Consider the following 15,346-nt stretch of genomic DNA (forward strand, 5'->3'; position numbering starts at 1 on the left):
CAGGCCAGGCCAGGGCGCACAGAGGTGCCAGGCCAGGGCGCACAGAGGTGTCAGGCCAGGCCAGGGCGCACAGAGGTGCCAGGTGCTAGAGGGGCCTGGCCGCGAGGTCTGAGCAGCTCTCTGCTCCTCCTTTCTCAGCCAGATCGACTTCCTTTACCACCCACCCCCTTTCCTTGTCCTCTGCCCTCCCTCCTCCTCCGCAGCGCCCCCTGAAGATCTGCCTGGCCCCCCAGCAGCTAGAAGCAGAAGGGGGCGGCAGGCTCCCCAGCGGCTGCAGCCGGGACCTGGCCGAGATGCAGATGAGGGCGGCGGCGGGCGGCGGCGGCGGGCGGGCGTGCGGGCAGGCGGCGTCAGACACTGTGCGCGCCCAGGCTGAGCACCGAGAAGGCGGCGCGGTGTTTGCGGAGCAGCAGCCGGATCTTCTCATCGTCCGAGTCGGGGTCCAGCGGCTTGTTGTACTCGTCGTCCTCGTTCTCGGAGGCCGCCCGGTCCCCGCCTGCGCCCGCGCTGCCCGGGGCCCGGGACGTGGAGGACGAAGGCTCCAGGGCGCTCTTCTTCCGCCACTTGGTCCTCCGGTTCTGGAACCACACCTGGGACGAGAGAGACTCCGAGGGTCACACAGGCGCACGCCCCCCGGCCCTTTCCGGAGCGTGACCCCCCACTGGGCCGCGCGTGCGCGAGCCAGCTGTCTCCGTGCTTGCTTGGGTAGTAAAGTGGTCCCGCAGCAGGCTGTCACTGTCACATGCATTTTCTTTTTTTGGAGGGGGCAAGAAAATAAAAATAAGTGTTGTGCGTGCGTGCAGCAGACCTTTCGGGCTTAGCTTTCATTCGCCCTGTGGTGTATCTTCCTACACCTTAGCTATCTGGGCAAATGGATGGAAGGTGCTAGAATGCCCCCAGGAGGGAAGGATCTCCCTCAAGGGACAGACAGCAGCCAGTAGGTGCTCAAAGTCGGCTCTTTTTTTACTGAATTTCGTGAAAAATTCCCCCAATTAAGCATAGAGCATATGCTCACTGCTTGGCAGAGTTGTAGGGCACAGAAAACTGCTAGGGGGGAGTAGAGATGGGTCAGATGGCCTACAGCCTGCCTGCCTTCCCCCTCCGCAGCTTTGTCTCCGGGGAGGTGACACTGGCTGGCCCTGGGCTGGGGAGGCCCAGGCTTGTGGCCATGTGCAGTCCAGAGCAGACCTGGTCCCCACCGGCCTGTGTCCCTCTCCGACCTATCAACATGTTCCTGGGCCAGTCGCGCTGGGGTAGCTGCTCAGCTGTGCTGTCTGGTGCCACTGCCCCAGTATCGGGAGAGTTACTGTCAATGCTGCCCCAGTGGCCGTGGGAGCCTGGCCACCAACTTCAGGCTCCCTGTGCGCCCCTCAGCCTTGAGCGGCTGCCAGGTTTCCGGCACCCGTCTCCCACCTGAACTTCGTTTGTGTGAGCATGGGTAGGAGAAGGTGATCTTTTCTTTAAAGTTGGGTACCTCAAGGACAGTTCCTCCAGAATAAGCCAGAACCCAGTTCTAATCCAGCCCAGAGCTGCTGCCGTCAGCCCTTGACTCTTCTGGCCCCAGCCTCATGGAGAGGGAAAGAGCACGCGCTGGAGTCCTGTGACCTGGGCTTGGGACCCCACTTTGTACTTACCAACTGGGGCGTCTTGAACTAGAGGCTCAGCTGAGATGATTTCATCTGTAAGATGGGCACTAATAACCCCCTCAAGGTTGCCAGGAGGATTAAGTGGGATGCTAAAAACAGGGCTCCGTATTGATAGTAATTTTTCTGATTATAGTGATTTTTACGGCCTCTAGGGTTAGGCCGGTGGTGCCCAGACACCAGCCCAGCCTCCTGCCGAGAGCTGCTCTCTCCATGAGGTGTCCTGTCCCAGGGCAGGTGCCTCTTTGCCAGGCAGCACCTTCTCCCACAGAGACTCACCTTGACCTGTGACTCAGTCATCCCCAGCGAGTAGGCCAGTCGCGCCCTCTCTGGGCCAGCCAAGTACTTGGTCTGCTCAAAGGTCTTCTCCAGGGCGAAGATCTGGTGCCCTGTGAAGGTGGGCCGTGTGTGCTTTTTCTTGTGGATGCTGTCACTCAGGGGGTCAGGGGCTGGTGGGAGGAAAGAGGTGTATGTTTAGCAGGCAAGTGGGAACTGGCCCACAGGTGAGCCACCCCGCCCCCCAAGGGTATCGCGAGATCTGGCTCCTGAGCAGCAGTCCTGACGTTCCGATAATAGTGACTTTGACCTCTGCCATGTCCACGTTTCAGGGCTCCAAGAAGGCCCCTGTACCATATCATAGCTACTAGGGGCACGGAGGCTAAGACCTTACCTCAGGCTCATTGGTTCTGCCCTCTCCTTAGGGTAATAGGAGTTTCTGCTCCATCTCAGTTACAAAAAAAACAAAAAAACAAAAAAACCCAAACCAAAAACCAGTTCTGGCACCTTCCACCATCAATCAGGGCCTCAGGGGCCTCAGGATTTCTTTCCACTTTGTGCCCTTGGGATCTTGCTTTGCAGGTCTTTACGAAAACTAGAAAGGGACATACCTTAAGCCTCATGTGGCTGCTCTCCCCTGCCACTGGGCCTGGGAGCCAGATGGTTTTAACCACACTGGAGAGAGTCTGGGCACAGAGGCCTGACTGTCCACGTTGCTGGGGCACTTGCTGAGGAAGGGGCTAGGTGGGCGGGTGGGCAGGAGAGGCAGAATGCAGGTCCACACATCTGGCCTTTTTCAGAACAGCTGAAGGCTCACGTCTGATCTCCTCCTCATGGTACAGGTGAGGAAACTGAGGCTCAGGAAAGGGCAGAGAAGTCCTGGGAGACCGTGGCTTTCAGTCCTCTCTCCCTTTGTCTTAGCTCCATCACTGACCCTCTTGGGTGTTTTCCTGTGTGTGTGTGTGTGTGTGTGTGCATTTGGGATTGAAGAGCAGGGTGTGGAGAGGGTGTATGGGTGGGTGGAGGGTGGGGGCCTGATAGAAACATTTTGAAGATTAAAGCACCCCTAAACCTGGATTGTAAAGTAGGTTTCAATGAGGTCTTCACCCTGTGGAACTTGGTATGTCCAGGCTGAGCTAGGGGTGCCCTGCCAGGGAGTGTGCCCCCCCCTCTACCGAGCCCTGTAGGTTCCTGGGGAGGCAGGTGTGTTTCAGGGTTTTGATGGCTGATCCCAAGCACCTGCTGCAGTAGGGCAATTCCAAGACAGACAGAAGTGGAGGTTCCCTCTGCATCTTGCCCCTGTCTGATCGGGGTAGGGCTTTGGGGGCACAGGGGTGGCTCCCACAGCCACAGTTACTCTCCCCCTCCCTGATTATACCGCATATCCTGCCACCTCTCCAGTCCAGGCTCTGGGAACCCCAGATCAGTTCCCCGGAAACTGGGGTTTGGGGATACGTGGGGTGAGGAGTGCTCCCCCAACAGCTATGCCCAGGTCTGATTTGACTCAGCAACTGCCACTGGAGGCTGGGCAGCTTTTGCTGCTACTATTGACATAAACCATGAGGAGGACAATGGAAGACAAGTCCCCTAGATTTTTCTGTGTTCTTGAATGGGCACAAGTGGGCATAAGCAAATTCTCCCTATTGGGGAAGACTGGCTCACTTTGGAACAAGAAAGGGCGACATGGGCTCTGGCAGGAGAGGGAAGGCAAGCTGCCAGCTGGACCCAACCTGGGTGGGCTATGCCTTCAGATCTGGACACTCCCAGGTTCCCTAGGGGGGCTGCTGAGGTGGCAGCTGATGAGGAGTGGGGTGGGGTTCAAGCACAACTGGGAGGAGTGGGAGGGAGAATTCAGTCTTGTCCCTGGCTGAGAGGTGACCAGATCTGAACTGTGGTGTCTAAGGACATGGGGTGGGGGGCGTGCGGGTCGCCCTGTGGGGTCCCTTCTCATGCTTCCTCCTCCCAAGTCCAGCAGCCTGGGCGGCTGAGCTCTGCCCTGTACTCACTGTGGCTGCACTGCCGCCCGCCTCGCCAGTCCTGGCCCGTGTCCGCCCAGCAGTTCCGGGTCCTGGTGGGGTACTCGTTCCCAGCCTTGGAGAAATTCCCTACCTGGGGGCCATAGTAGACCCCTTGGGAGCCTAGTCCACCAAAGCCTGCCACGTGGGGGTAGCTGGAGAGGAGGCTGCTGTTTGGCGTGGCCACGGGCCTGCTCAGGATGTCTGTGATCCCGTGGGGGGTCCCGGCGGCCAGCTGGGGGCCCAGCCCCGGAGGGCTGAGCTTGTAGAAGGAGTTCTGCACGGAGTACTGGCACACGGGGGCCTTCATCTCCGAGAACTGAGCCAGCGGCGTGTTGTTCAGCAGGAAGGTTCCCTGCAGGTTGGACTCCATGATCCCCAGGATTGGGGAGCAAAGTTGGTCTCCCCTAAAGCTGGAGACCCCAAGCTCTGACCCAGAATCCCATGGTAGGTTTGGAGGGTCACAAGCCAAGTCCCAGACTGCCCCCCACCTAGGGCATCTGGCCCGCCCCTGCCCGGGGCCGGCCCCTACGTCAGTCGCTGGGAAGTCAGGTGTCCTGCAGGTGAGGCCTCCCCTTTCCACTCCTTGGTCCTCAGCCTGGAAAAGGGCTCCCAACTCCTCAGCTCAGCCCCCTCCTCTGCCTCTGAGTCTGGGGACCTTCCATGAGAAGTTTTAAGTTCGGAGAAGCAACATTTCCCTGATAAAGATAGGGCCCATTAGAATACAGGCCCCAGACTGGCTGAGTGGTGTGAGCAGCTTCGCCATTGGTGGAAACCACACAGGCCTCGCATTGGCTTTTCGGAGACAAATTGCACTTTGAAAGATTGACTGTAAAACCAGCCTCTGCATGTGCATGTGCGTGTGTGTGTGTATGTGTGTGTGTGTGTGTGTGTGTGTGTGTGTGTGTGTGTGTGTGTGAGAGAGAGAGAGAGAGAGAGAGAGAGAGAGAGAAAGGGGGGGACAGGAGAAAAGAGAGAATGAGCTCTGGGAGCTCTATTCATCCTCAGGATGTCCACTTGCTCCTGGCCCCCCAAGTTCAGTGTGCAGGAAAAATTGGATACCTGGAGGGACCCTGGTGGCTACTGAAGCAGCTGAAGTCACAGTTCCTGCAACTGCTCCCCTGAGGGCAAGAGGCGGGGCTGGGGGTGGCGTCCTGAGCTGCTCTGGCTCCTCTGCATGCAAACGTCCAGATTCTTGCGAGCTTGAAGCCAGAGAAACGCTTCCTTCCTCACCCCCTGCTGGGATGTGTAAGTGGGGAGGCTGGCTTTGGGTGGGTGGGGACCTGGGGAGGTGGGGATGCAAAGTCCTGTCACTGACCTGGAGTCTGGGGTGGGAGCTTGGGGCAGGGGCTGGGACAGGGCTGAAAATCTGTCCCTTCCCCTCCCTGACTCTGGACAACCTTCTGCCATTCCCTCCATCAGAATCTCTCCCTCCTCCTGCCCCTCTTCCCTTTATTCTTTCTCCCCCTTCCTCCTCTTCTGTTCGCCCTTTCTTCTTCCCCCCTCCCCTCCTCCTCCTCCTTCTCTTTCTACTCTTCTTCTCTTCCTCCTTTTTTCCCTCCCCTTCTTGTCCATTGAGCGTTCACTGGAGCAACTGCCTGTTCCAGCTGTCCTGGCCCCTGGGTTGGAAATCTTTGATGGCAGAGATGCCCGTGGATTCTATGGAGGGTCCCTGTGTGGAATGCCTGACTGGCCTTTAACATATTTGGTGGGTGGAACTAGATTGAATAGCAGCACCCCCCCCCCAAAACCCCATGCCCCCTTTCCAGTGAATTTTTACAACATACAAGGCCCAATGAAGGCAATCTTCCCCTTTTCACAGACATGGAGTGACAGTCCACTCCTCACATGCTTAGACTATTACTCTACGGGGCAGCAGATTTGTTTGTTTGTCTTTTTAATGGAAACCAGCATGCCACTTGTGTGAATGTGCAGAATGACAGGAAAATAGTAGACAGGCAGACTTCTGTTTGGGCCTGGCATCCCAGTCTTTCCTGACCAGGCCTTGGGCCCTCCATGCTTTCACTGCTTGGAGTCAGTCTCTGGCAGGTAGAAGAGAAGTGCCCTTTGAAGGCCTTGGCTTCCAGTGAGAGGTCAATGGCTTAGGATTCTGGGAGGACTCAACCTCACAGAGAGTAGCTTTCCCCATGCTGCTGCTATCTACTCTCTGAGCCATGGTCCCTGGAGCAAAATGTTTCAGGTTAATGCAAGAATATTCTTACAAAGGCTATGATGATTGTTTTCCTACAAGTTTGGTTCAAAAGCGAAAAAAAAAAAAAAAAGAAAAGAAAAAAAAGGTGGGGGGTTCTCCTTAATTTGAGCTGGCGGCACTATCAAGCTGCCTGTCACAGCCATTTGGATAATGTAGCTCCGAGTAGATCCATGTTGCTATGGCCCTACAGGGGCAATGGTGATTCTGAACCCAAGCTTTGAAAAGCCCTCAGCAATGTGGCTGCACAGACATGGTGCCTCAGTGGTCTGGGATGGGGGTGGGGTTGGGGCGGCTGGGCTCTGTGACTTTCCAGCTGAGAGAAGCTTCAGACTCAGTAAGGGCTGGGAGTGCTTCAAAGACTTGTCACTACCTAATGGTGGGGACTTCAGGGAGAAAAACTGCTAAAAATGATTTGATTCTTATTTAATGACAAGCCTGACAACAGCATTGTGTTGGGGAGCCCCAAGATGACAGGGAATTTTAGCAATGTCTTAATGCATTCACTCATCTGACAGATGAGGAACTGCACACTTACAAGAAGTGTGCAAAATTAGCTCCCGGCAGCATGATTTCCCACAAGTTCTTGCCCTTTGAATGGTATTGAGAGGGCAGATGCCTTCACAGGTAGAGCCAAGGTGGGAGTGATGGTGAGGGTCCTCCTGCCTCCTTACCATATGCCATTCGTGGGCTAGGCCCAGGATCCTGGCGGTGTGTGGTACCTCTTCCACTCATTTGGACTAGCCCCCAACTCATGGTAGTCATCAGGAGAGACAGACAACCAGACATGCCCTCTGTCATTGGGCATGGAGTGAGTGTGTGTGTGGGGGGGAGGGGTGGCCTTCTCCTGCTGGACAGTCCTTATTAAAGGGCATCTGTGTTTCCACATATACATTATTGGGCACCACCAGGAACCCCACCTTCAGATTCCTTCAGCCTGTGACCCAGGCTTCAAACTCAAACTCCCCCAGGGTGAGCCAGGAAGGAGAACTGGAGCCTTGTGCATGAGTCAATTTCTTTATTAATTTTGACATTTGTTCAGCTGGTGTAGGGAGATGGTCTATACATCAGAGTGGGGTGGGGGATTCTCTCCGGATAACAGAGCAGGTGGGAGAGACTCCAGAAAAGATTCGTTTTCATAACAATTAAAAAAATCAAGGTAATTCCAAAACTTCTAAAAAGCGTCTAATGTGCAGACTGCAGCATTCTCTAGGCATCAAGTGGAGAACCCAAACTCCTCCCCTAACAGCTCCTACTAGCAACTGGAGCGTGCAGCCATGCCGCCGAGGGCCGGGCGGGCGGGCGGGCCAAGCAGCCATGCCAGGCGGAGCGCGAGGTGCCAAAGCTTAGGCTGGGGCCGCGGGACCCGCGCGGGGCTTTACGAGGGGCTACTTGGTTCGGCGGCAGCGGCGGCCGAGAAGAGGACGGGACAGGATCGAGGCGGGGGAGGCGAGCCCTGCGCCTGTCTTCCTTGGACCCTCACCGAGTCGCCCCCGGCGCGGCTCCCTGGGCGAGCGGCCAGACCCCAGAAACGCTGCGCCCCAGCGCCCCGCGGGGGGAGAACCGGGGCTGGACTTCCTCCACCCAGTCCTGGGAAACTGAGGCAGCCAACTCCGACTTCCGCTCCCCAGCCCGCCCCTCTAAGAAAGCAAAAGCGAAACCCGCCCGGTCCAATCAGAACGTCTGGGTGCGGCCGGGGCCCCGCGGCGCCCGACGGCAGATCCGTGCGGCTGGGGTCCCGCGCCAGGGCCGTGGGGCTGTGCCAGGAGGGAGCTTCTGTGCTACTTGGAAGGTCTGAATGTGTTTCGAGGACTCAGAAGAACGGCGGGGAGAAGGGTGACTGGACATCCGCAAACAGTGGCTCTGGGGCGAGCTGGAGAGCCTGCCAGTCCCTCTCCCGGACCTAGGGGGCGCCCGCCGGGCAGCGCGGCGCCGGGATTGTGCTGATTCGGGCCTCCCTCCGCCGGAGGCTCTAGTGTGACTTAAGGCTCTTCCCTGATGGCACCGAGGCGAAGAACTGCCAGCTGTTTCCTTTCTGTCCTGACCGGCGGCCAGGCCCAGGCGGGTCTCCTTCCCAGCCCCGGCCAACTGGTGGTGAGCGGCTCTCTCCTCCTCCGGCTCTTCTCCCGCTGGACACGTGGTCAGAAGTGGCCCCTGGCCCAGTCTCTCGGGAGGGGGGGGGCGGAGGGGGGGTGCGCAGAGGGGCTTGGTCAGAGTGGAGGCACCGAGGCTCTTCAGCCTAGACCCCCCATCCTGCCGGCTGCCTGGACTTCGAGCACCAAGTTCGCTCTGGAAGACTAGGGGTGGGGGGCGGGGTGGGGGGGTGGTGGCTGACTTCCAGGAACTGGCAGATACATTCTCTAGCTACTCCCTTCCTTCCTCTTTCACTGAAAGACAGGCTGTAGCTCCTTCTCCCGCAGCCTGGAGAAGTCCTCAGGAGCTGAGCTGTTAGTGCTTGTACATACTGCTAAAGTGTTTCTATTAGTTTGCATAGTATTTATTGTTTTCATATACACAAGGCTGATTACTGTACAGTTTACACTTTGAACACAGACTATGATATAAGTGCTTGAAGATATAGAAAACCTCTTCTCTATTGAACATGCTGGTGCAATCCTGGGACAGCCACCGGCTCCCTCCCCCCAGCTGAGGGCAAAGACCCTTTCAGATGGGGTGTGGGCTCCCTGTGAGCCCTACTGCTAAGCCTGGGGGTCCTTGCCTCAGATTCTTAAGTCCCTAACACAGGAACCCTGAATGCACTCTAAAGGTAATGATTTTCCATTGGAAGATGATTAATACTGAAACTGGCAGAGAGAGAGAGAGAGAGAGAGACAACATAAAAAAATTCCAGTTTATCCACAGGAGATTCTATACAGCTTCGGATGTCACAGTAAAATCTGTGTGTATACTGGGTAGAGGGGAGGTGTGTGTGTGTGTGTGTGTGTGTGTGTTGTGTGTGTGTGTGTGAGAGAGAGACAGAGCGAGAGATGCAGTTCTGGGAGGAGCTTCCACTGGGTAGTGGGTGGGCACCATCACCAGCCGAATGAAGGTCTGCAGTGGGGGGGGGGGTAAGACTGGCAGGTGAGGACCTGGGATTTAAGGTGCTGAACTGATTTTATGCTTAGTTTTCTTGGTTTTTGCCTTTTTTTTTTCTATCCAGGAAGCCCACATGGATTTCTTACAGATGAGGTTGAAAAAAAGAGTACCCTGTAACAAGTTAAAATTAAAATGATTTTTAAAAACATACCATCCCCAGCCACAAAAAAGCCCTTGTTCACTGTCACGCTTATGTGCTCTCTTGCACTTGCTCTCTACTCTCTCTCTCTCTCCCCCCCCCTTCTTGCTGCTGTTGTCCTGATCCCCAACAGAGATCCATCGTTGCTAGAGGCAGGATTGAAGACTGTAGGTCATGCGTCTACAGCCCGTCGTTCATGCGAATAGGAGACTAAAGGAAGTCCCTTACAGAGATCATGCCGGTAGCCTAGAGGAACGTGTGCGCACTTCTGCAGCCAACGGTCCCGCTCTTCTCCTGTGTGCATGGCAGAGTGTGTGGAGTTCAAGGGTTGGGTGTCGAGGTGTGATCCTGGGGGACACAAAGAGAGGAGTCACTTAGAACTTAAAGGTGCAACTCAGAACAAAACCCCAAAGACAGAATGTTCTGTCTCTGCCAGTATTTTTCAGGTAGTGTCAATTCGGGAAAAACAGCCCTTTGCCCCAAGTGAGGTGATGCACGGAAAGGTGTTGAATTCAGAGCCTCTGACCTGTCTGTAATACCTGCCAACCGGCCCTGCCCCAGCCCAGGGGCTGCCTCTGCAGGTAGCTGCCCCAGCCTACACTTTCCCTGCAGGGCAAAGAAGCTCCCCGGGAGCTTCTGGTCTGACCTCAGAAAGGAGGCAGAAGATTCAGACTGTTGCAGTCACCTGTGGAGAAATCCCCGTGAGTCCTTAACACCCAGGAAAGAGCCATTTTCATCAGTCAAGGCGTGGCCCAGAAAGGGTCACTGTCACGCTCATGTGCTCTCTTGTACTGGGTCTCTGCTCTCTCCCCCCTTCTTGCCCAGAGCCCATTTCCCCAGACGAGTTCAGCCAGCGTGCACTGTCGTCTGCTGCATGCCACCTCTGGCAATCCAGAGGTGGAGCAGACTCGATCACTGTGTTGAGAGCTTGGAGCCTTAGGGAACTGCTGGCCCTAGACCACTCGCTCTTTACTGCCACTGCCTCTGGCTCCTCTCCCCATGTTTCCTGGAGGGACAGTCTCAATCCTGGTAAAGGAGACCTTTGGAGAAAGCTGCTCTCTCCCTAGGATCTTAGGTATCTTAGGCTAGAAGACAGCAGCTTGGCCTGTAGCCACAAGTCTAAATTCAGTGGCATGGGTCTCAGAGCAAGCCACCACTGCCACCACCCATGTCCCTCATCACACTGGGGAGAAAGCTCTGTGTTTCTAACACTGGCAATTCAGTGTCATGTCCACATGGGTCCTGGGGTGCACTGAGGAAAGGACCTTTCACGAACGAGCCGTTGACAATGTCCTGGATGGGGCAGCAAGTGACATGTGGGCAGACACTCTTTGATGCAAAGCTGACCCCAGATAAGGAAACATCTGGGTTTTACAGGTGACCAAGCTGGGGAGGAACCTGGGGGTAACCTAGGTGAATCTACCTCAGAGGTTCTCAAAGGATGGGTGGGCAGGTTAGGATTGCTGTCAGAAGCTATTCTCAAATGGAAACAGTTTCTACTGCTGCTTGAAAGAGCTGTCATCCTGGAAGGAAGACTCTTCTACCCCTGCCAGGGCCTCCCTGTCAGCTACACCGTCTCTCCTGTGTCCAGCCAACCCACAATCTCTGCTCCCACCTGGGTTTGACACTCTGCCATGAAGGATGCCATCCAGTTTCCTCTCCTCTGGGGTTCTGCCCACCACCCTCTCCTGCATGAGGCTTCTAGATAACTCTGCTCTTACTTTTCACCTACTGTCAACAGCTACTGTCCCAGCTTGTCACCATCCTGAATTGAAAACCATCATGGAATAGAATGGCATTTGAAGCCAGAACGCCTGTGTTATCATCCTTTCTGCCAATTCCCTGCTACCTGAGCTTGGTCAAGTTACCTCTGCTTTCTGTGAGTTTCCTTTGCTGTAAAAGGAGGGCCCTCCCGGGTGGCGCAGGGAGTAAAAGCACAGCACTATGAATCTATCACCAGCCACTGTAGCACAAGTGAGATTGCCCCAGCCAGGTAGGTGACCCATGCGGCGCGGCAGACCTCTCCTGACCGGCCCGCTGCTCCCCTCAGCAGTGTACTTCGTCGATCTGCCTATTCTGCTCCCCACTCTGTCTCTGGAGAATTCTCTCACTCCCTGCACCTCTGACCTGTACCCCATATCAGTATGCATAAATAAATAAATCTTTTTTTTAAAAAAAAGGAGAAAAAGGAGGCACCATTAGGACTGCCTCAGACTGAGGTGGCAGGTGCAGAGGGGAAGCAGTGCGCAAACACACTAGGACGGGGCCCTCCGAAATCCTCTGCCTTTGTCCTGGCTTGACCTTTCCATGCCTGCATTATTTCTCTTGCTGGAGTATAAACCTTAAGGGCAGGAGTGGGACCCTAACTTTCCTGTGGTCCCCACATTGTCTGGCCGTGCTATGTACATCAAATAGGAAGCCGGGTAACAGCTCGAGGCAGAGCAGAGGGGGATGTCAAGGCTCAGTGATGATTCCAATGTCACTGCTTATTTCACCTTTGGTTAAACCAAGGGCCAGGAGGGGCAGTGACAGCCAGCAGGAGGGATGGAATGCCATTCTCCTGGCTGCCTCCAGGACTCTGCATCCACTCCCCACTCTCCTCCTAGGGCCCTTGAGAAAGGCCTCATCCTTTAAAGAGCTTCGAAAATAGCCCCTGCGGCTCCTGGTGGCTATTCCATTGGTTCTTCTCCTCATGTCCTCTGTCTGTGCTGTCACCTGTTCCCACCCTGCTCAGTGTCCCTGGCTCTCCCCTCTGGCCCCCACCCCACTTGCCCACGACGACGACTGCAATAGCTGGGGAGTGAGAGTGGACTGTGACTTAAGACAACAAAACAGAAAAATAAAACAAAAGCCCCTGCCTCTGCCCATTGAGAGTCATTTGTTTTTTAAACTTACTGGAATATTCTGTTGTTAGAAATAATGCAAGTCTTGTAACCACAGTGTCTGAACGAAAAGTGTCTCTTAGAAAGAACCAGAAAAATTCGCACCGAGGTAGGTCTCTGAGTGTCCCAGGATAACGCAGGGAATGCGGAGACCCAACCCTGCCCAGGCTTCGTGTTGGGTGGGGGGAGGGTGCTCCTCCACCCTTGCCCTCAGCTGCTCTGCTCTCTGCAGTCCCAGAGCAACATACTTAGATCTGAATACTTGGCACAAAGCAAAACCCTGCCACCTGCTGCTGTCTGCACTGAACAATCAGGCCTGGATGAAACTGCAATTTCGCTTTTTACCAGAAAACGTCCACCAGACTTTGATGCGAAACTCTTCCCCAGGTTGGGACTGATTGTGGAGAAGTCAGAATGGCTGACTGGAGTCCCTTCAGTTCTCACCCAGGATGGAGTGCTCTATCCCTAAGTGTTTCACTTCTTTGAGGAAACTGACCATCACTCATTTTAAGTATAAAATGAGTTTTATATTTTAATACTTGTGCTTTTATTCCATATATTAACTATAGAATACTAAAGTTTCATCTTGTCTACAGCTAAGCCATGTAACTTCTAGGAGGTCTGAGAAGGAAAACGAAAATCAGTCATAATAATTCACTCTTCAACATGCATAAAAAAAAAAAATCCCTGGAGGAACTCGGCACAGAATCTTGAGTTCCAGCATTTTAATTAGGTGGATCTGGGGTAGGGATTAAGAATCTGCCTTCATCCAGACTCTCAGAGTGTAGCTGATACCGTGAAACACGCGGCTTAGAATTGAACAGTTTATGAAGCCCTTCACAGACACACCCCACCGATGACCATAACTGTCCTGCAAGGGACACATTGGCATCACAGCTAAGGGAACGGCAGCTTGCGGAGGTCGCCTGACTTGCCCCGTCACTCTGTGAAATTCCACAGTTGCCTGCATGCCAGGAAACGCCTTCTCCTCTCAGCTCTCCTGCTTTCCCACAACTATCTTAAAACCTCTTAAGTGGAATGAAAACACATTCTGAAGGGAGGAATTTCATTGCCCCTTGAGGAGCTGGAAGCTCTGGGCAGCTACGTGTCTGGTGTTAGTCACAATCTGGACACAGGAGAAGTCAAGCCTTGAAGCCAGACCCCGAGCCCTTTCCTCAGGCCCAGCTTTCGCTCTCAAATACCGTCAATTCTGTTCCTCATGGTAGTTCTCTTCTATAAAGTCACCATGAACTCTTGGTGAAGGCTGCACCGCTGCTCTTGATTTTGTCAATCGGTGAATACCTTCACTAGCCTCATGTGTTTCTAGCAAAGACACTTTATTCTATATATACGGTTGTCTCAGCAGCCTTGAACCCAAGGCCACCACACCATAACTTAGGCCTGACTGAAGCTCATCTAACATCTGTTTTCCCCATAAGGCACGTTGCAACCTCTGTGCCCTCTGGACCCCTAACCAGCACGTTAGCTCTGGGCTCAGAGGCCATTTCAAACAGCAAAATCACCAACAACGCACAAAGATGCAAAACACTGGCACTAAATAGACCTCTAAGAGGACACAGTCTGAAACAATAAGAGGACACTTGTTTACAGTCTGAAACAAGGAGGCACTGCCTCACCTAGCCTGACCTGAGCTGGAACAGGCACGCGGGGCCACTCAAACTTTCACCCATGTGCGTGTCTGTAACTGAGAAAGCGTGTTGGTTTCAGGTAAAAATAAATCTAGCTGGTAGGTGAATTTAAGTGTGGAGGCCATGAACAATGAGGACTGATCCAGAGGGTGGAAGTTTAAGAACAGGGGGAGCCTCCAGCCCTCCTCCTTCTCTGCAGCCCTAGTCTTGTCAGGAGCTGCCTCCAACTGGCTCCCTCCACAGCGTCCGTCCCCATCAGGCTTCCTGGGCCTCTTCTTGGCAGAGGGCTCTGCCGTGTGCTGAGCCCGACACCCCATCAGTGGAGCCTTGTCACCTGTGGGGGTTTCAGCCACTCTGAAGTGCATCTACAGAAAATTTTGCTCCTGCCTGGCTTCTGGCTGTCCCATCCCCTCTTCCAGAATATCAGTAGGATGGAGCCAAACAAACTGAAATCCAGTGTCACTACCATGATGCTGCTACCGTAAGAAAAATAAGACAGAGAGTGTGCTCTCCCTTTACGCTCTGCTTTTTCAAATCATTGCATCCTTGGATTACTGTCAGGACAGACCACCACTAATCTAAACCAGCAGCTGGGTGGGACACCCTGGTGGTGCAGGGGTTAACTCTGTGACCTCCTTAAGCTGCTGAAGAGTCAGGTCTAATTTTATGCTATAACTGGATCTGCCAGCTCTCCTTGGCCTGAGTGCTGAGGTACGCTGGAGGCCCAAGTCAGCACTTCTGGGGACTCGGAAAGCACAGCCTATTTTTGCCTTGCTGCTCAGCCTGAGCAAGGCCCTGGGGGTTTAAATGGCAACGGCCTGGTTAGTGCTATGCTGGGGCCACAAGGCTTCATTGCTTCCTGCAGACTCCCACCCCCGATGCATCCTCTACTGAGCTGCCCCGAGCTGGGCACAATGAAGGGCCTCGGGGCAGCTCAGTACAGGATCCCTCAGGGAGGATGGAGCTCAGAGCTGGCCTCAGAAACCCCCAGCACTGCACAGTCACTGGAGAGCCTGTGCTGTGGTGTCTTCACGACCCTCCCTCTGCACATTATGCACACCCCCTGCTCAGCCACACACACACACCTGCAGCTCACCACAGAAGCACATCCTGCAGATTAGCGACACACACACACCAGCAGCTCGGCCACACATGTACACCAGCAGATCAGCCACACATGCAGCTCAGCCACACATGCACACCTGCAGCTCAGCCACACATGCACACCCGATGCTCAGCCACACATGCACACCTGCAGCTCAGCCACACATGCACACCTGCAGCTCAACCACACACGTACACCCTACAGCTCAGCCACAGATGCACATCCTGCAGATCACCAGCAGCTCAGCCACACATGTACAACAGCAGATCAGCCACACATGCACATCCGGCAGCTCAGTCACACATGCACACCTGCAGCTCAGCCGCATATGC

General features: G+C 54.6%; 2 protein-coding genes across 2 annotated transcripts in view; both read right to left on the reverse strand.

Annotated features, from left to right (window-relative positions):
* Nucleotides 1–350: 350 nt before the first annotated feature.
* Nucleotides 351–4,307, reverse strand: NKX6-3 (NK6 homeobox 3). The gene is made up of 3 exons (XM_004682269.1): nucleotides 3,926–4,307; nucleotides 1,923–2,092; nucleotides 351–590 (listed from the first exon to the last, which is right to left on the reverse strand). Exons 1-3 carry the CDS (start codon nucleotides 4,305–4,307, stop codon nucleotides 351–353), a joined length of 792 nt encoding a protein of 263 aa, XP_004682326.1.
* Nucleotides 4,308–7,146: 2,839 nt separating this feature from the next.
* The window catches only part of ANK1 (ankyrin 1, erythrocytic), a 213,110-nt gene continuing 204,910 nt past the window's right edge, over nucleotides 7,147–15,346 (reverse strand). Inside the window, exon 43 of the mRNA XM_012724840.1 lies at nucleotides 7,147–9,726. The gene's annotated coding sequence lies outside the window, so the exon portion shown is untranslated. The remainder of the gene's footprint in view (nucleotides 9,727–15,346) is intronic.

This window comes from Condylura cristata, unplaced genomic scaffold (genome assembly GCF_000260355.1).
Source record: "Condylura cristata isolate star-nosed mole 26May11 unplaced genomic scaffold, ConCri1.0 scaffold00014, whole genome shotgun sequence".
NCBI lineage: Eukaryota > Metazoa > Chordata > Mammalia > Eulipotyphla > Talpidae > Condylura > Condylura cristata.